This window comes from Meleagris gallopavo, chromosome 5 (assembly GCF_000146605.3).
Source record: "Meleagris gallopavo isolate NT-WF06-2002-E0010 breed Aviagen turkey brand Nicholas breeding stock chromosome 5, Turkey_5.1, whole genome shotgun sequence".
In the NCBI taxonomy this organism is placed as follows: Eukaryota; Metazoa; Chordata; class Aves; order Galliformes; family Phasianidae; genus Meleagris; species Meleagris gallopavo.
Window position 1 is genome coordinate 30,615,297 of NC_015015.2, and position 21,147 is coordinate 30,636,443.

Genomic DNA, 21,147 nt, shown 5'->3' on the forward strand with positions numbered 1-21,147 from the left:
ATTCTTCCCACTCAATAGAAATTTATTTTCTCCCCTTCCCCCCTTCTTCCATCTAGCAATACATTCATCATACTTTCAATTTCAACACTGAGGCTTTATGAGCTTCAGTTTGTACACTAGTTTCCATGAGATCAGTGAATCTCTGGAACCAATTAGGTATATTACTGTTACAGAAAATTCTTCTGAAGTCCCATCTAAATCTGTCCACCATACTATTCAGTTTACTAACAGCTGACAAGTTAGAGCATGGACTGAAGTTTTTATCACATAATTTCTTAAAACATTCAAGTTCAGAGTTTAAGAAGACAGAAGCTATAATGAGCTTCTGAGAAGACAGATGTAAGCAAGAAATGTGACTCTGGCTTATTCCATTATCTCTTTAAACAAAAAAAAAAAGGCAATGCTTTTGATTTAGGGAAATTACCTTATTAGTGTTGGTGAAACAATTAAAGACACTTGAATGAACAGCACTTTCAAAACGCCTATTTTAAAACTGTTACAATCTCAACTTGGTACTGACCAATCCACATCTTTAAAAGTTGATACCGTATTGAAGTACTTTGCATATCACCTCTTATTAAACACACAAGAAAACTTAACTCCTTCATCTGAATAGGTACCTTGAGAAATATCCTCCACTGCTCTCCGAATACCTCTGTCAAATGCTCTTGCATCAGCAGGACTCTGAAATGTGAGGCCAAACTTTTTGTCATCAATCTTCCAGTGGTAAAAAGTTGGAGTAACTTTGTTGTAAACTAGGTCCTTCTTTAATGTGCATTCCAAGACCACCTTCCAGAAATAAGACAGGAGGAAAAAGATATCAGTGACTAATAGAGAGAACTTATGAACAAAATGTAGTCTTCTGAAAATATTCATCAAAAGAGCAGATAAAAGCCCCTGTTTAAACTTCTTGCTATTGTAAGTGGGCGATTTTAAATTAGCTTCCTTGATGGCCAAATTATTCACTAACAGTTACTGATACAGTAACTGATACAGTGGTACAGGCTCAGGATACTGTGTACTGACTGCATTTTCCCTGTGAGATTCTCATCCCCGCAACAAGTACTGACACACTTACTAGAAGTTCTGCAAATGAAATAGGCCACACTTGAAAAAACATTAGCAGAAAAATGTTTTTAATAAACAATATTACAGTATCATTGGGAATTTTATTTGTATTATTACTTTAAAAGTTTTTTGAGTGCTGAACTAATTTTACACTGCTTTCAGGCAGTTTCCTCTCAGTAAGACAGGTAAGAATACGTAACTATTTGCCTTTGAAACCATTTTAGATATACATACACATTGTTTATTAATTAAAATCACTCCCTGTACATCTTTTCTCCACTTCAAGTTAACTGATTTTAAAAATATATTTGCATATTTAATTTACTCATTTCAATCAATTCGATCATTTTTGAATGTAACCATCAATGCATCGAATGTTTCCTGACAAATAATTCAAGACGAACAAGCAAGTCTGAAGGAGTGTGCATTCATCTGTCCCTGTATCACTGGATATAAACAAATAAACAGCAAGATAATCGTATCTCTATTTTACTATTAAATTCTGAAAACCTACACAGGGAAATGTGAGCAAGGAAATGTTAATACTTTATTGTTTCTACGTTACTCTATTCTCAGAATATTATGCACACAGTTTTTTGAAGAGAAAAAAATGCAAGATTTCTTTAAGCGTGTGGAAAAAGGAGGTTAATCATAGACATAACAGAAAAATAGCTAAGTTAAAAAAAACAATTGTCTTACATACCCTCCTCTACTTGACAAATTATTACATAGGCAAGTAGATTTTTTTTTCCTCCTGCTCTTCATTACTTATTCCCCCTAGACCAGAGCCCACTGCTGATCATCACCCCTTGCATTTTACTGCCTCTAATCCCTGTTCCTAGAAGACTGGTATTTTTTTCCACACACGCAAACCCTTTCTACACTAAAATGTTTTTACTCCGCTCTGAATTCCATCCAAAATGCTTTTTTTACTTTTTTTTTTTTTTTTTTTTACTTTTCTAAAAAACTCTCTAATATGCAATGAGGCAACAAAAATCACTCTGCAGGTCTACAGCGTACTCAATGACCATCTCTGCTTCCTTTTGATTATTTTTATCTTGCTTCCTCTAAAGAAGAAAAACAGTTCAAAATGAAGACTTCACATGTCATCTCATTTACTAGGCCTGGAATGACTGCTAGGGTATCTCTGCCATATTAAACACCAACTACTCCCACATTCTGTTGCATGCAGTTTCATTCAAAATCTCAACAGAAAAAACCACAAGGCTGATTTCTCTCTAGTATCTCAATGAACACCTGCTCCAGAAGGAGTTAATACAGATTATTAGTTATCTCCATTTACACAGTTATCTGCTGTTCAGAAGAAAAATGTTGAACTTTTTCACCCTGATTGATAATCCAAAACGTATGAGCCACATTCTTCAGAAAAAACACACCTAGTAAAGGACTGGAGAAGAACACAAGATAGATAGGTCTATTAGAATTTTCATTCCAGAACGTAAGATTCCCCAAAGTCTAAAAACCTGTAAGCTTGAGCATAATGTATGTTTAACACTGCTGTTACTAAGATAGAAGGGAGTACTGTAAACACAGTAAAACAGAGCAGTAGAGTGACCAGGTTAGAAGGGAGTGCAATCTCTCCCAGCAGACTGGCTGGAGCCAGATCTAGGAAGGTGGGTATAATAAAGGAGGAAACGTGTTATTATGTCAAGGGTATTTTGTGAAGACTTTACATTCCAACACAGATCTAAACACCCTGGGTAAACCAGCAGGGAGCATTCCCTCTCCTAAATTACTTCAGTGGTGCCACCACTTTGATTTCCTTCTCAGTTGACAAGAATGCTTTTTATCAACCCCATGAAATGTTTTAAAAAGCTAACCGTACCACACAAATTTTGTTATCTTCTACATGCTGACTGAAGTTGGTTCCTAACAGTACTGACAATAACCTAACTCTCAAGTATATAAAGAAACAAGGAGGAAAAACCTCAGGATCACAGCAACAAGGAACCCCAATACTCTGATGTTCAGTCCCAAAACACTTAATTTATAGAGCTGAAAGATTAAGACCTACAGCCTTGATTGTGAGCCCATGTATGCCATAACTTATATGGAGAGATTCGGCATTTTAGAATGGAATTGCAGTTGTCAGTAGTGTCAGATGCAATACACGAAGAAGATGCAACTAAGGTCAATTAACAAGAAGAAAGAAGAAACCTTTCTCATTCATTTCGAGTACAGCCACTGAAGAGGCAGCTGGAGTATCCTAGTGTGGATTTCCAGTTGTTTTACAATCAGATCCACCTTTTACTAGCATGTAGGCCTGAACTGTTATACTTGTGTTACGATTACCACGTATCTAAGGCAAAACCCACAGATACGAAACATATTTGCTCTCTAACTTGACGTATTTCAGAACTCACATTTCCCCATCTCCCAGAAAAGTGCTCAAATTTCCATCATGTATCTTTTTGTTTGTTTGTTTGTTAATATATAAAAAAATACAGGATAAGGGAATTTTCATTCTTTTTTGGAAGGTGGACAAATTCACAAAAGGAAGAGTTGGCAGTCAGAGGAAATAAAAAAAAAATACTTTTACAAATCTAGATTTTAAGGGTGTAACATGACAGCAGAAGAGGAAAAAAAGAAAGATCATCTGTAAGGATAAGCTTTTTCTTTCCTTGAAAAGAGGAATTTTAAGAAATGGTAGTACTTTTTAAAAAATATTTATCAAACAGAATTACATTTCATCGTGTCTTTTTTCTCCTCCCTATATTCTAAGATATAAAAATGCATGGCCAAAGATATACAGGCTAGAAAATTAATTGTTTGGCTTCATTAAGAAAAAAGTTTAAAGTTGTGCTAGAAAGCGAATCCTCAGGAATATCCCTAAGAACAAACATAAAACAGTTACCTACACAGAAAGATAAGCTCAGAATGACATTAGAACCAGTGATCTGATACTTATCCAACAAAATTTCTCTTCCTATTTCTATTACGCACTCTTGAAAAAGTATCATGACATGATATCTTTATGTATCTTGATGTAGGACCTTGCTTCTTTTATGCTAACAAGGGTCTTGCTGCATACCATGCAAGTTTGTTGTTAATTCATTACACATTAGCTTTTGTATTATTTGGAGCCTGAGGAAGTACATGCATCTCTTTACTCTGTTAGCAAATCATCATTGCTGGTTCTACAGTATTTCTCCCCACAGTCTAAGTCCGTATGTGTTAGGTCCTTGAACTTCATTCAGTGCAAACTGGATAGGTGTTCTTACTGCATTTCTTATTTATACTGTATTTCTGAGTGGCTGACTTCCAACAGCAATCTCCTAAAACTACAGTAAGATCAAACTCTGCCTTGACAGACCAGCAGCCAACAACATGGGGGAGTGTGGGGGAGGAGGTGCATTTTCAGGCCTAAAAAAGTCTGGAAACACATTCATAGTAACACAGACTGGCTTTTGGACAGGAAGAGGTGCAAAGACACTTAAGCCTTCTACCAGAAGCGGAAATGAAACAAGGCTTGCCCAGGGGAACTGGGAGAGAGAACACAAACAGGGACACTGATGGCTGCAACATTTTCGTATGCATGTGGGAGAAACATCAAATCAGCCTTGAGTTCTGAGCATTTTATTTCCCTTAGATTCTGAGGGTAAGCAGTGAACACTGAAAGCATTAAGAATTAAGAGAAAATTGTCAAGTACTTCTAAATGCAATTAAGCTGCTCAAAACCAGCTTCAATACATCTAAAAAAAAGTTCTAAAGGGAACTACTGCAAAGTGAGGAAGGAACTGCAGGTGCACATAGCTCTGCAGGAACACAGGGTACTCTGCTAATAGCACTACGCCTCGCTGAAACAACTGAGTCAGCAGAATTTCTATTTATACGCTCTCTTCCTACAGCAGTCACAGTCAAGGCAGAAAACTCAGCAGTCCTGCCTCAAGGGAGAAATTGGTATGCTTCAGAAGAATCAGCAGTACAGTGTAAGAAGCAATCCTACCTTTTAAGCCTACACAGCTTAAGTTTAAGGAATTGTAAATTGGCAGAAAAGAGTAAGTCTTTGATAGAAGGCAATAGGATAGACATTTTGTGTTTTCCCCCTTTGGAAAACTGTTTGTCACACAAGTACACAAACAAGCCTTATCCAGTCAATTTTGTCTTCTCTAGATCTGCATGCAGCAACAGCTGATACTCTATGCTGGTTTTCCTTCCCTGAGACTGACTTTCATGATGCAATTTAAGACAGTCATTTAATTTACTGCAGCTCATAAATAAATACTGCCTATGTGTTCCATCAAACCAGATGAATTACTTGAATTACTGGATCCGCTAACTTTGTGATTTCTTCCCGTACAGAAAAGTTGTTGGTTTTTTTTTTACATCAAAAGGGGACCTTTTACTTGCCATAGTCAAATTCCTCAAAAAAACAAATCATTACTGAGCAATTCCTCCTGACTTTATGTTAACAAATTATGTTGACAACACTGCTAATACACATAGCATGGATGAACAAGTTAACAAACAGATTTTACTTTGACCCTCCACCAGAAAAAAAAAAAAAGGAAAAAAAAGAATACCCAAATGTTTTCCCAAGCAGATGAAAATCTGCAATGAAAAATTGTGTTTTAAGGTTTCTAAAAGGTATATGTTTAATTCTAAAAATGTATCTTGTTACTTAAAGTAAGTAGTTGGATCTGTAGGTCTACAATCATACGAACTCCATTCAGTAACATTATTAGATTGAGATTATAAGTTTACTTTCCAGTCTACAAGCAACAATATGCAAGCATCTATTCTTAGGCTCTATGTCACTAAACAGATGTAAATCATTACCGTTTTATCCCTGAGTCGTTCTCCATGGATAAGAAAATCAGCACAGCTATTCTCTTCCTGGGGAATGACTTTGAAGACTGTGACACAGCTTAGTCCACCCCCTCCAAGTGGTAACCATCCACCACTTGAGTCATCTCGGGTCATCACCACAGCTCGCACTCGTGCATAACTATTACTGGAAGAGACGCAGAAGAAGAAATTAGTTTTCCATAAATGCAAAACAGCTAGTTAAGAAAACGTGACAAAATAAACAAGCAAAAAAAAAAAAACAACCCAAATTAAACAAACAAGAAAACCAGCCTAGCAACAACAATAATGCAAACCACAGAAAATAAATAAATAAAAAAAACACAACACCTTAACAAACCCAGAACCAAGAAATTCACATTCTGGAGGCTGAGCGCTTCCATAACTGCTACCCAGAAGAAACCATTCTAAAAAGTCTCTCAAACATTCCCATCTAGTTTCATGTTCTCACCAGGACTACTTCAGGAGTTTGCACTTTTACTTGGAGCTTACGTGTGAATCCTCGTAAAGAAACAATCAGACAACATAATTCCTAAGAATCAACATTTATATTCTTCTAGAAACTTCGCAGTCAGTGATCTAGCTAGAGGGCTGGGGGCAGGATAAGAGTATGAATCAACTCCTGATTTATTTTAGACTAATCATGAAGCGAGTCATTCACCATGAAATCACACAGAAAAGAGAACAAGAAAGCAGAAAGAGGTCAGGCCTTCTGCCACTGAAACCTAAACAAGAACAGGCTTCCGGCCAGAAACGCTGCTCCCTCCCTCCCATGTACAGAAGCCCTCCTTTGAAGGGTTTAGTCAGAACACATGGAGTTTGACAGTAAAATTGCTTATGGCTACTTAAAATCTAATATTTCTAGTACCCATTAGCTGGTTCTTGCCTATACTTGCAGTGTATTTTACAATTTAATGATCATTTTCATCATTTAGTATTTTCATAAAATAAACAGCTATTGCTTCTTTCCATCCAGATTTCTTTTCCAGAGTCTCAGAAAAAAACAGTCTGTAACCTTCTCTCTTACATTTTACTTAATTAAATCACACATTTTAGTTTTGAGCATGAATTTGATGCTGTGTGTGCTGTAAAACCGCATTTTTTGTCAAGGAAGAAATATGATTCTACCCTACATTCTAAATATGGTTTACTGCATGAATGAGTATCCCAGCACTTCAAGAAAAATAAGCCCCAAGGTATCTTTTGCAATGTATTTCTGATCTACAGTTTGAGTACTTATGCCAGTAAGAAGTGAATAGGAAATATTAAAAGGGGACAAAGCTATTTCTTCTGTACAGAAATACTTGCGATACAACCATTACCAATGTCAGTGTTTCACGGGCTGGTTCGGCCCCGTTCTGTGATTACTGGGCAGAGGGACCCACAGATCCGTGCCTCCAGAAAGGGGAAACAGGGGACCCCAAAATCATTAAAAAACAGCAGCAACGATCTGAGGAGAAACAAACTGATTTACTAAATATGGTATCAGAACGCATGATAACACACTATAATACAATATAATACAATATAATTAGAATTGGAGCTAATCAATCAAATAAAATGAGAGAGAGTGTCCAAAAAAGCTGAAGGCTTAGACTAATGGCGTGCAGTTGGGACAAGCAGCAGCGAGAGAGCCTGATGATTGAAAAGAGGGACATCAGGTGACCTACCAAGGCCTTATATGAGCTCCCCCTGAACAGGAATGATAACAGAACAGCAAGCAGTCTGGTAGGGAATGCAGCCGTTCTTCACTTCCAGACAGGTGCCCGGAATTGGAGCATTAACTCTTTAACTCCCAGTGCACACCATGATGCAGGATGTGGAATACCATGACAACTAAACTTGTATTTTAAAAAAGTCTAATTTCCTGAAATGTCCCAAAATAATGGAAAATAGGCTCTTTTTTTGTGTGTGTAATTAATACATTACGTTCAAAGACATATATGATTCATACATATGATTCATATACACGTGTATGTATATTTATATAAAGAATTGTGCTGCAAGCATTTAAAGCCTAAATATATAAAGGTCTGCAGAATGGGGGAAAAAACAAGACCATCCAATTTTAGCTTACAAGCAAGTTAAGTTGTTTATAGAGACTTTCCTCACCCCCCAACAAACGAAAAACTAAAACTAACCTCCTCCTCTTAAACTTGTAGTTAAAACAACACTTTCTCTGTACCTATACTTAACACAGTGATAATTTCAGATTGCAACCGTCCACTTAAGGTACAAATAATCATTTGTCTCTTATTTGTCTCACATGAGCCTCTTCTGAAGAGCAGAAGGTGCCTGGACCTTCCTGTGGAATCACAGCAAACAAGATGCACTAACTAGTTAAACCTACACTGTATTTCCACTATTCTCTCTTCAAGCCAACTACAAATTTAGCTTAGAAGTTATTCATTTTGTAAACTTCATTGACAATCTGGATATTAGAATTCTCTTTTATATACTAGTAGAACTACTAAACTATTCAGTAACAGTTCAGATAAACATCATTTAGAGGTAGCCAAAGAACTTCACTTAGAGTAGATGAGAAAAAAATGCAACTTTTTACGCTCCACACCCATTTGCTTTTTGAAAATTGAAGGAGAAGGAAAAGGTAGAAGTAGCACATGATACTTCAGAAGCTTAGCTCCTTCCATTTCCCAGAAGTCTTCTTGCAGTGTTGGATTTCTTTTTTTTCCTTCCCCTTCCATAGTGGGAAGCCTAACGCAGACTAGTTAACAATCTTGTGTTTTCCTTCCATATTTTCTATCCTTCCGACTATTTTAATAGGCAATACTTATCCTTTCATACATTTTAGAAACTACTGTCAAATCCACTCCATTAGTGCAAGAGCCAAAGTAAAGGTGCCCAGCAGGTAAATCTGTAATACTGACTGAATAACTTTTTAATTTGAGAAGAAACATTTTTTCCAGACAACTACCATATAAGTTAATTGGATAAATTCATTACTGCACTTGCATAACAATGCCAAAACCAAGAAATTGCTTTATTTATTATTAAGAAAAAAAAACCTGACAATTGTTATCAATAGTCATCTTTAGTAACAATACAATCTGGCAAAACAGCAGCAGAACTCACAGGGATTTCAATTTCCAGAAATCTCTGCAAAACAGAGCTGCCTATCACAGCACTGGTGGTACTGAAACCAGCTAGCTCTCCTATGTCCCCCTATCTGGCATAACTGGGAACATCTAGCACTAACTGTTAAAAGGCTGTGATGGTTTAGCTGTGGGAAAGAGGGCGAACAAGGCTCCAGTGTTCTTCTGCACCATCCCTTAAGTATTTTTAAAACCTACAGCCTGATACATTTACCTGCTCCTGCATGTTCAGATATTGCTGATAGAGCAGCTTGTCAGAAGAAAAACGAACCACAAACAGAAATTAGTTGAGCACTGCTCAACTTTTCAGAGGGCCACCACAAGTGTGAAAGGCAGTTGGAGGGGAAGCATTGCAACAGCAGGCCCAAACCTACTGTATTACATGCAAGGTTTCCTGAGAGCCTCTGATTTTGGTTGTGGCCACTCGAAATTTGAGTCAGAGAAAGGTTTATGGGAAAGGCAAAACAGCATTTTGCTCATAAGAGCTCCCTGCTTCCCAAAAACAGAGATGCTGTACTCTCTGGTGGTACTTAGTTACTTGGGGAAAATCATACTGTAGGTAAATTCCACTCCCCCACCCCAGCTCATCACAATTTATAATTTCTTGTAATCACTTAATACCATATTGCTACCTCCTTACCTAAGGCACACTACTGTTAGATAGGTAAGTCCTATTCTCATAATTCTGAATTGCTGTTGGGTTCCACTGTAGTGATCTACAGCCTTCACTCATGTTCACTATAAGAACATTAAGCACTAAAATCTGACCACAGGTATTAAAGGCAATCCTCTCTCTCCAAAATCTATATTGTATACTTGGACCCAAAGTAACTTCTGACCTGAATGAACAAACTGTTTGTTCCAGCCTGGGAAGCACTCCCTTGGCCCTGACAGGCAGAGATCTTCAGCCTAACAACTAATGAATAATCCCTTCAGGACAGAGGGGATGGATTTTTTTCTTCTCTCAGCCCCCTTCCTTTAAACGTGATTTTCTTAGTTTTGGGTATTTCTTATTTGCAATATCAAGCCAATGAAAGATACCAAAGTATTATTATTACAATGTTTATCCTTTCTTCCATTAAGGATCCAAGAGACTGAAGGCTAAGGATTTTCAGCCAATATATTTTCCCCAGAGAAAAAGAGGAAGAGATGTAGAAGAAGCAAACAACAAACAGCAACAATAAAAAAACAGTTATCTTGTTGCATTCCATTTATTTTAACCCAATTTCTAGGAAAAGACTTGCATACTGTTGATTCATACTAAACATTACACATCTTTTATATTGCAGTTACTGTAGGACTGAGAAATAATTGTGATCTCAAAAAATGTTTGCACAGACAACCAAAGTGCAATATTATAAAACCACAATTGCTATTAAAAAAACAAAAACAAAAGCAAACTGGTTCTGTAAGTTAGAAAACTGAACTACATAAGAAATTGATCCTCCTAGCTTAAGAAATTTTATTCTGGTTTCTTTCAGAACTGGAAAGCAGCTTTGTAGAAAAGGACCTGGGTATCCAGCTGGACACCACACGAGCCAACAATGCGCCCTTGTTGCCAAGAAGGGCAGTGGTGTCCTGGAGCAGTACCGCCAGCAGGCCACGGGATGCAACCTTGCCCCTCTGCCCTGGAGTGGTCTCACCTGAAGTGCTAGGCCCAGGGGGACTCTCCAGTGCAAGAGAGGCATGGAGCCGCTGGAAGGAGGCTAGTAAAGGGCTGCATAAACACATGTCCTGGTTTTATCAGTGTCCCATATCAAAACATCATCCAACAATAAAACAAAATGAAAACACAAATAACTGCAGATGACTGAGCACTGACACAGGCTGCCCGGAGGCTGTTGAGCATCTTCCTTGGAGACCTCTAAAAGCTGTTAGAGCAAGGGTTGGACCAGATGGACCCAGAGATCTCTTCTATTCTCAACCATTCCGTGGTTCTTTTATTTAGTGCAGTATTTCAAAGTGCAACCATTTCAAAAATACATTCAAAATTTTAACTAATTTGCTTTAATTTATGAGAATTCACGTTAGTTTGAAGCAAGAGTTGTCACTGCACACAACTACAAGATAAAGACTTCTGACAAGGTTTAAAAAAAGGCATTTTGAATTCTGAAAACTCTTGACACATTTTGCTAAGAAAATACACTGTCATCACTGGTGCACAAGTAACAGCTCCAGGCTGATCTCAGTGCAAGCTTGTCATGGATCAAGGCTCCATACCTTTGACTAACACTTTACACATGTACTTTAACCCCTCCAACTTCTGGTGCAATACACCTGTGTGTTTGTAGCCTCACCCAAAGAGCATACGTGAACCACACTTGGCTTTTTATGGCTCTCATTATCCAAACAGCTTAGCAGATAATTTTACAATTCCCAACTTCAGAAGTGTTTATGAGTACGTGCATGCCCAGGATACCAAAAGGTAATACCAAACCGCTGAGCTAAAGTCTATTTGACTTGCAGATAACATTTGTTGAGTATTGACTCAATTTAGAAAAAAGTAAGTAATTTGACCAGTATCACTTGAACACACCAGTAACCTGCTGATGATATAAAGCCCCTTCTTACTGAAAGTTTAGAGAATGACTGCCGCCAGCATGAGACACTAATGACTTGTCTACAACAGGAGACACAAATATAGTACTAAACAAGACAATTTACATCAATAGAACAAATGACAGTATATCCTATCATTTTGTATGTAAAAGAAACTGTTGTGCATATATGTATTTTTTTTGCAGGAGCTATGTAAGAGACTGCCTGACACAAGTGTTACCTTTCTCCTCTCACAATTCTAACAGCAAATCAGAATATGCATCAAGCCATCATGCTGACAGAAGGCAATACTTTATTGATTTTTCTCCTTTAAATTGAGAGTTAAAAGGTATGTTATAAGGACAGAAGTTACAGCAACGAGGCATAGCTGCAATAACTAAGAAATGCATTTTTGTTAGCAAGAAAAGACATGGATTTTCAGGAGGTATTACTAGACCAATGCTGGTACATTTAGGAGGCTAGTACTCACACTGACTGAAAAATGAAAAGCTGGGTTCCATAATACTTTGGACTTTCCATTTAAATAAAATGAATTGGATGTTCCTGCTTGAGCAAAATAGCTCTTATAGAAACACAAATTACTGAGCAAACTAGCCTGAACCCAACATGGCAGAAATAAAAGGCTACACTGGAAACTATCATCTAAGAAGGGAATAACTCATATCTGACTGAGTCTCACAAAAAAACACAATAAAGACCCAAACCGCACAATGGTTATGTAGCAGAAGAGATCTTATAACTTGAAAAACGAAGTGTTTGACAACATATATACAACTCAAATTTGAAAACAAGACAAAAAAAAAAGTGTCAAAAGGGGAAACTGTCAAAACAGTATATTATTGTTGTTATTTCTCCTTTTAAACATAACATGAGGAAAAAAAATAAAACTGGTGTTCTAAAATCACATTCCTATTTGAATATAGAAAACTTAAGATTTGTAACAGTGTAAAGTAAGTGAAGCTGCAAAGAAAAATGGCTATTGCTGCAGGAACTTTAATAAAACCCGAGTGCACATGAACTAAGAAGCTGTTTAGCAAGTTGAAAACCATGAAAACTACCAAGCAGAAATTCAACATTTCTGTGAATAATGGTAGGCAGTTCCTGTAATTATGTATGTCATTCATGAAGATCAGTTATATGAAATAATGTAAGTATACCAAAGGAGATCATATACTTGGGTTCCATCTCTTTCAAAGAAAATGCCTTCTGTAGAATTAAGTTTTAGTAATGGTATGGCTTTTGTAACACCATGTGATCAAGGCAGATTACTTAGAAGATTACATCTGATATCAAATATACAAGCAAGTAAAGAATACTTCCCCAAAGTTAAAAAGCACCAATGTAACATTCAAAGATGGGTGAACATGCTTTTGACACAAGGAGCAGAACTAAGAGAAGCAGCAGACTGATAAAGTTAGTAGTTCCCCTTGGAGGAGTCAGAAATGAGTAGGACTTCCACAGCTGTCTGCTCAACAACAGAGGAATGTTGATTCCAGGGATTATTGGTCCAAATTCCACCCAATTTAGTAACTTGCTTCCTCAAGCTTAACTGGCTTCTTCCAGAAAAGCCTAAATTCACCTTCTTTTTATAAGCTGACAGCCAGAAATATTTACCCTCTTCATCCCTGTCCAGCTTCTCCTCTCTCTACACATTCTCATAATTTCTTCCACCTCCTTGACCAAGGAATTTCTGAAGATCCTGAGGAATCTCCTTACTGTATTTATAGCACAGAACTGCCAATTACTTCACTACCAATAATTCCTACCTGTTTCTTATCACATATCAATCAAGCTGCTGGTATCAAGACCATATATTAATTGCAACTTGCTTTCCATAGAAACATGTAGATTGAGATGAAAAAGCCCATAGAAAAAAAAACAAATACAAACAATACGAGACTTATTTTTTTCCATTTCTTCTCATCCTTGACATCCTTTTCCATCCTTCTCATCCCATCCACATGACTTTCTAAAGAAATGATGGACGAAGCTTCAGCACTTCAGCAAACTTAGGACAAGCTTGTAGCCTGAGATGGATTCCACAGAAACTAAGACGACTTAACACTTTCATTAGCTGCTACCAGACAACATCCATCCAGGTAAAGTGGTGTTTTTGTTATTGTTCTATTTGTTTAAATAAAGATTACTGATTAAATTCTGCCTTTTATTTTCCCTGGACCGGCAATGCTTGCTATAGTTAATAATAAACAATCTAAAAAGTTTTTCAGCTAATAGTTTGTCTCTGAAAAGTCAGAATTCTCTCTCAGGACCCTTTTCATCCATTTTTACATACAAAGCATCACTCAATATACAAGAACAATTAGATCATGCTCAAAGTCAAAGCTATTAGTCATCTAGCAATCAAGATGGAGGAGACAGGACCCTAGAGTCCCAGTTATCAGGATATGAATGCACTAATCAACAAGTCACTTTGTAATCCTGCTCTTGACCAGTAAAATAAGATGAAGGTAACTAGTACACTAAAATAAGACCATACAAAGATTTCTTATGAACAGTTTCAGCTACCCTGAAAAGGTGGAAGAGTCTGTACTGCATATATATTATTTTCAAATAAGCACCTACACATGTATGTTTCTTGCATTTAACAATAATTTTCCACAAATATCTGAAAAGCTATTATTTGCCACTTAACAATGAGATACTGTTCTGCAAAACTAGACCCTGCTATACTTTTATAAACACACCAGAAAATATTGTGTTGTATTTTATGTTTTATCAGAAATTATTTCAGTTTATCCTGGACTACGCACTCTTTGGGACAGTGACTATCTGTAACAAACTAGTTCAGCAATGGTGACACTGCAAATAAATAAATAAGTAAATAAGCAAATAAATAAATAAATAAAATATAAATAAATAAAATAAAAATCTGCTCCACCACCTTTTTTTAACTAGGCATTTCATGCAGGCTCTTGTTCACTGCTGGTGAAAATGCAAAGCTAATGGTGGTGACTATGTTGAAAAATAGTGTTTTATAGTTGAGAATTTGCTCTATCAAACAGTGTTACTGTGTTCTTTCTATCTGCTGTCATTTCCACAGAAATAAATAGGAGGCATTACTTTTGGTGTGCCCTACCTATAAAGTTCAGTTGATGAGCTGCTATGTTTGTCTCTTGACAAAACATAAAGGGAAGGAAAAGCATCAGTCCCACTCAGTTGACTCACTTCAAGCAACACTTCATATTCGAAGGCAACCACAAAACTTAAATTTAAATCTTGTGACATTAAAACAAGTTTGCAAAAGGCCTACATCATTCCTGACATGCATTTCCACTCAACAGAAAAGGGGCAAGATCTAAAACTAAATAAAGCATCACCACACATAAAAAATAAAATTCTTCCTTTTACTGTCTTGCTGAGTTTTGACATTGCTAAGTATTTTTAAACCACATGAAGGAAAATTGTAGTTGATACTGTTAAATCACAAGCTTGTCTCAACATTTGCACTGAGATGGCCTTTTCAAAGACTTTAACCTGCTCACAGGAAAATGGTCCTGGAACACAATTTACCATGACAAAAATCCCTAAACTGCTAAACTGCTTCTCTTTTTTAAACATAAGATGACAAAGGAAAAAAACAGCTTCCAAAAGTTTGTTTCAAACAAGCACAAGTGGACAAATCAAAATGTCCACACTAACAAAGACTATAAGGAAAACTACAAAATGTATAACAAATAGCATGAAAATCAGAGTAAATACAAAAATCTGAACCAGCTTTAAGCGTGGTGACTTGTGAACTTACAGCTCTATTTTAAGAGGTTTTGTTTGGTGACTGAAAGGAAGCTACCACTCCCTTGCTATGCAGCACCACACTCTGTGGTCTGAATCAGTCTTTTTGTACTTCTTACAAATCTTGTATCTTTGGGAGAGGAAATAAACTGAGACAGACAAGTGAAAGACAAACGCAAAGAATTCTGCTACAGTAATCCATCAAAGGAGAGGAAACGAGATTAACGAGATTATATAAAATGTTTTAACAACGTGCCCTTTATATCTGCAATACTTCAGAATGAACATTGAGAGTGAATATTTAACTGTATGATCAGTTTGATAATCCAATACGTAACTGCATGATATGTTTGATAATCTCAGTAATAATTAGAATCTTAGCCAGCAGTCTCAAGCGTAGAAATGATTCAGAAGTCCTAAGGTCAGAGACCATCGGAACGTTAATAGAGCATCAAAACAAAAAAAAAAAATCTAACTAATCCTGGTTAACTGCATTCCCTACTCCAACTGCTGCTAAATTAACAGAGTTCACAATTTTCTACAAAAAGCAGTATGTAATGAATACTTGGTTCGTGAAAGAACACAACATGTAGCACAGTAACTCTGAAAGGCCTCTCACTTCAAAATGAAGACTATTTAAGTTGTATTATTTGTTGTTGTTCCAGAAGCTTGTAAGTTTGTAAACAATTGCCCAAGAAAAGGAACATAAGTTTCACATGCATTTTCCCCTGAAAATATATCAGATCAAAATAAGAACACATTCACACCTCAAAAATCATATCTAGTAATGAGAATTCTGTTATTATCACTGAATCTCTTTAAGTCTGCACCTGGAAAAGGGTCCATGAGCTAGAATTTTCCTTGTTCTGGCAACAACAAAGTCCTAAAAAAAAAGTCCTAAAAAAAAAGCACAGTTACACCTCTGTTACATCTCTGAGATCATGAGATGATTTAGAGCAGTGATAACATCTTGATAGTTCCTCTTTCGACATTTCAAAACCACTAATGCCATTTGAAGATATATGCCTGGGGTGGGACACTTCACCTCAGGTGCAGGCAACTGCACAAAACATATGATCTGATCAGACTATCAAGGAGACAACTGCAACACAACATAATGCAAGATCAAAACTGTTTTAGGCAGCAGAGCCCAAGAGTGAGCATTGAAGAAGTCCTCCTGCTCAAGTAGATTTAAGAGACAAAAATGTCAGATCAGGAAAATTGTATTTTTTGAGTAGCTTTGACACCTGTGTTATACCGTCTTACCGGACAATACAGACTGCAATCCCCTCTAAAATGTTTGAAGTACAACTATATACCTTTTTTGTTACACAAAACGCAGTACAGTAAAATGATCTGTAAAATATGAAGTATAAAACCGAAAAATTTTCTGAAGTCAATGTAGCAAGATATATTCCCATTCCACAAATAAGTGAAGTTTAGTATTTAACAAAACTGCTAACAGTGAATCCTCACTGCATATCTAATGAAATACAAGCAGAAAATCCAAGACCCCTGCTTAGAGAGACAGCAAATGTTTTCAATAAAGAGCAAAAACAACTGTCAGAACAGACAAACATGTAGAAGACAAAGCTCAACCTCAAGAAACAGGAATCTAAGTTTGGCCCACCACTGATTTAATTCATACCCATATTCTGGTATGGACTTCTGCTCTTCTAGCAAGAGAAGGATCTTCTCTATTCATACCCCAACCACGGAGTGTAGCAGGAAAACACTATGGATTACAAATAATTTTCCCTCATTATAAAATAACAACTGAATGAGTACTTTTTTCTGCAATTAAACTGTCTGTATAAATCTGGTAAGACAGAAGTTATTAACTGCTTTGCTAGCTAAAGAAAAGCAATCAGCATTTTATTAAGCATCCTGAAAAAACGAAGTCAAAACACCAATAGCACATTACAAGTAATGTCTTCAGTGATGCTAACAGATCATCTCTGATTTTTTAGCTACAATGTTCCCTATCTAGCAATTTAAGCCTAAAGGACCAGGTGCATCACAGAAATTAATCTGACAGTTCTCTAGACTTTGTTCACTATCCGAGACCAGGAATGAATTCACCTCACCTGAGCTTTTCATGCCAGATTTATAACTTTCTAAGGGGTCTGTTTCTTGAATCCAGTTGCACAAACATCCAAAAAGTAACTGTGTTCAAAGAGATAAAAGAATATTCCCTAATCACACAATAAGTCTTAGACAGTACTCGCTCAGCTCTAATTTTCATCCATTCTTCTAAATGTTCCTAAAGACTTATTTATAATTATTTTTTAATCTTACTAACTTGACAGAAAAGTCAAGAAAGAAATGCTGGTTAGTTTTTAAGACTTCTAGCTCCATCAACTCAACATTTTAATCATCCATGAGTAAAGCAGCTACTACTTGTTTTCCTCATCCATACATTGACTGGGAAGCGTTGTGCGACTGGTACTTGATGCAACCATCTAATTGAGGATTATCACAAAAGACTTTGTAAAAAACAAGAAAACAAACCAGTATTGACTATTCCACATGAAAAGTTGATGTTTAAAGAAAAACAGCTGACACAGTTGTTTCTTTAGGAAGCACAAAAAAGAAAAGATTGCCTAAGAGTTATTTAAGGGGAAGAAAGGGGAGCTAAAAATGCCAGAACTCAAATAACAAAAATGAAGTAATAGATGTTTCAAAAGTCAGCTACATGAAGCGAACAGGGCTGGGGGAGGAAATGCTGCTTGCATAAGTTCTTCTCTACCAAGTAAATTCAAAAACAAACAAAGTAACAGAATCCCATTTTTCTGAACAAGGAGAGACAGGAAGAAAACCTGGATGCCCTTCCTCAGTGCATAACCACAATGCATACTCTGTTAAGCAAGTACTTCTGAAGTAATGGCCTTCTATAATATACCGATAAAAACATGCGTATAAAATTTGTAGCAAGATCTTAACCAGTAAAAACTGGTTTAATTTGGTTACAATATAAACTGATTCCAGAACAAGTGGAAAAGGTAAAACACTGAAGTTTTAAATTTATAACTATATATGAATTAAATCCTTTCCAGCAACTACAAGCTGTCCTATTACAACCCAGGACTGCACCATGTTAATCATTATAAATAATACAGGTGGGAAATCCCTAAGGACCACGATGCATTAATATAGCCAGTAAACAGGCAGATGAAAATGACAGCTGCCAGATTGCTATGTTTCCCATAGCCACCTTCTACAGCCTCATTTCAGACAGTCTTTCAGTGAACACTGCTGAGGGAATAAAAAACTACCTGTAGTTCTGCACTACCTTCTACCAGCAGGTTGAAGCCCCTTTCCTTCCAATGCTAGTGTTGCTATTCCCACGAGCACATGAAGCGCCATTTGACACCACTGCAGCAGCACTCCGCTCCCCTCCCTCCCGGTCAGCTGGGCTCGTCATGCACTTTCTCCAAGAGATCTGCAGCCAGGCAGCGACCAACACCAGGATGCTGAAGTGAATCAAGAGAATTTCAGAAGAAAGGATCGCTTCAGACCAGAACAGCTAGTCAACCATCACCAGCAGAAGGCTGATTTTAGGTCTCAAGGTGCTCTCACAATGTCTCAAAGTGATTCTGAAGTCAGAACGCACAAGCTGCACAAGTTGCAAGCAGTGGGACCACGTGCAGCAGAACCTGCTTCACCTCTGGTGGCTACTGCCAAGCTGGCTCCCATGAACCCATATGGATCAGGAAAAGATGGAGCAGTCACAGTCCAGCCACAGCTCATCTGTTCCTCTGAATTATAGATGTATTTTGAGATTAAGCCACAACCTGAAATGTGAATGTTTAAGATTCAAGTCACAAATTTTGGCACATTTGATCTCCTTCTGCAGTATCAACATAATTTAACTCTTAAAGTTTCCTTGTTCTGGCTTCACATGTGGAATAATGAGCAACAAATAAGTAACATGGCTATGAGCGGTTTTTCCTTCTCGCAGAAACACACATTTTCTCTTTATACAAATTCTTACTGCCACAAGTTTTGGCCCTCATTGTATTTATTAAAGCCCAGTTTACATGCTAACAAAACAGACCAAGTTTCCTTTATGCACAGACAGAATACCAAGGGGTACATAGAAAATGGAGATTCTGAACACTGCAAAAAGTTTATCCCACAATGTGGTGAAAATTGAGAGGCAAAGAAACCATGATTTTCAAGAAATACAATAAATAAATACATCACAATATAAGACTGAATTGTTAAGCACATCAAACATACATGTAGCTGTTAATTTTATTATCATAAATCCACCTAAAACAAAATAACTTCAACAGAGAGGCAAGATAAATTAAGCACGGCCTTGCTGCAGATTAAAGTTTTCATTCTCTTCAGAATCTTAAAGTGAAGTAATAGTAAAGGTTGGAGCTTTATTGTACAAATTCCAGTGTCTGAATTCAAACTGCAGTAAGACTTAGCAAGTATTAAGAATACTCAAGTCTGGGTCATTTTTTGTTTTTCTTTTTATTTTTTTGGAAAGGAGTTACAGCAATAATCTGTTTTAAGTGATTCACCAGCTCAAAGATGCTTTTTAAAATCACCAATATTAGAGGAAATATCACCCAAAGGAAGTTTTAAAAAAGAAAAATAGCTCTTAAGAACCAGCTGGAAAAACTGATCCGACAACTGAGCCTTTTTTTGCTAGAAGACATTTTTGATTTAAAAAAATAACAAAATAAAATAAAACGTCTGAAGCACTAATTAACAATTCGAAATGAAGATTCTTCACATTTTAAGTTAATTTACTGGTACAACACGTTTTTTAAACAGTGCAGTGCTACTGGCATCACGAACCACAGCTACTTGTTACTGCTTTAGTTTGTGCTCCTCCATTATTATGCCAAGCACATAAGGGAGAGGAAATACAAATCTCCTCTCTTCAAAAGCAGAAAAAAATACATGAAAATCCTTCGAGTTTTGCAGCTATTCATCCTTTAATAAGGATCATTATTTACAAAAGGTTATTCAGTATTTGTTGAGAATGCTGGGAAATACAAACCCCATGAATTTCAAGCTTTAAACACTGGGTTCCAGTACACAGGCACTTGGAAAAAAAGCAGCCTCCAGATTATACTCAGACAAGCATTCTGACACAGACAGACGATGCACCTCCATGAGACAAATTAAAGGGTGATGCTTCAATGAATAGTTATATGGACAGGGTAAAGTATACTATGCAGAGCATGTAAATGATACATAGAGGGGTATTTTGAGTGCTCCTAACTAATTGTAAGATTTTACTTACATGAGTTGTTTGAACAGTCATATATGAGGAGTTCTACCAGTGATTCAGCACCTGCAGGTTTGCAGCAAAACTTGATTTTGTGGGATAACGGGAAGGCAACTAAACCTGCTCACCTAACTCCAGTCTCAATGAATCTGTCCCTTTCTCCTCCCTCAGTCTTGGGGCACAACTCAGCAGCTTCCTTTGTGTTAGCTCAGGCCATTATGCAATGGCGAAGCGAGCTGGTTGTGCAACCTAAGCAGAAAATTCAACAACCCAGAAAGATTGCTTTGACAGATCAGTGCACCACATCACCTGCAGCCATGCCCCTCTGTTCTACGGCAAAGGCAGTGGTGGTGAACACACATAACTTTGTCTCTCAGAGGCAGGCCAAAATGACAAAGATCAAAGTTTCATCATTAGAAATGCAGGTTTGAAGAATTATTTCAAGACCTATCTAAATCATTTTCTTCTTTTTTCTTTGGTGCTTACACATAAACTCATCTTTAAGCCAGAGGAAATTCGTAAGAGTTGTTCTCTATTCCATATATGAACTTAGTAATTCTAAGTCTCTCTTTTTTTTTT

At 36.9% G+C, this 21,147-nt stretch overlaps 1 protein-coding gene across 1 annotated transcript in view; it reads right to left on the reverse strand.

The window, feature by feature from the left end:
- SPRED1 (sprouty related EVH1 domain containing 1) overlaps nt 1-18,683 on the reverse strand; it is a 36,424-nt gene extending 17,741 nt beyond the window's left edge. The window contains exons 1-3 of the mRNA XM_019615684.2: nt 18,610-18,683; nt 5,869-6,043; nt 621-789 (exon numbers count right to left, since the gene is read on the reverse strand). Coding sequence (XP_019471229.1) covers nt 621-789; nt 5,869-6,043; nt 18,610-18,683 — 418 coding nt within the window. The remainder of the gene's footprint in view (nt 1-620; nt 790-5,868; nt 6,044-18,609) is intronic.
- Between the last annotated feature and the right edge of the window lie 2,464 nt (nt 18,684-21,147).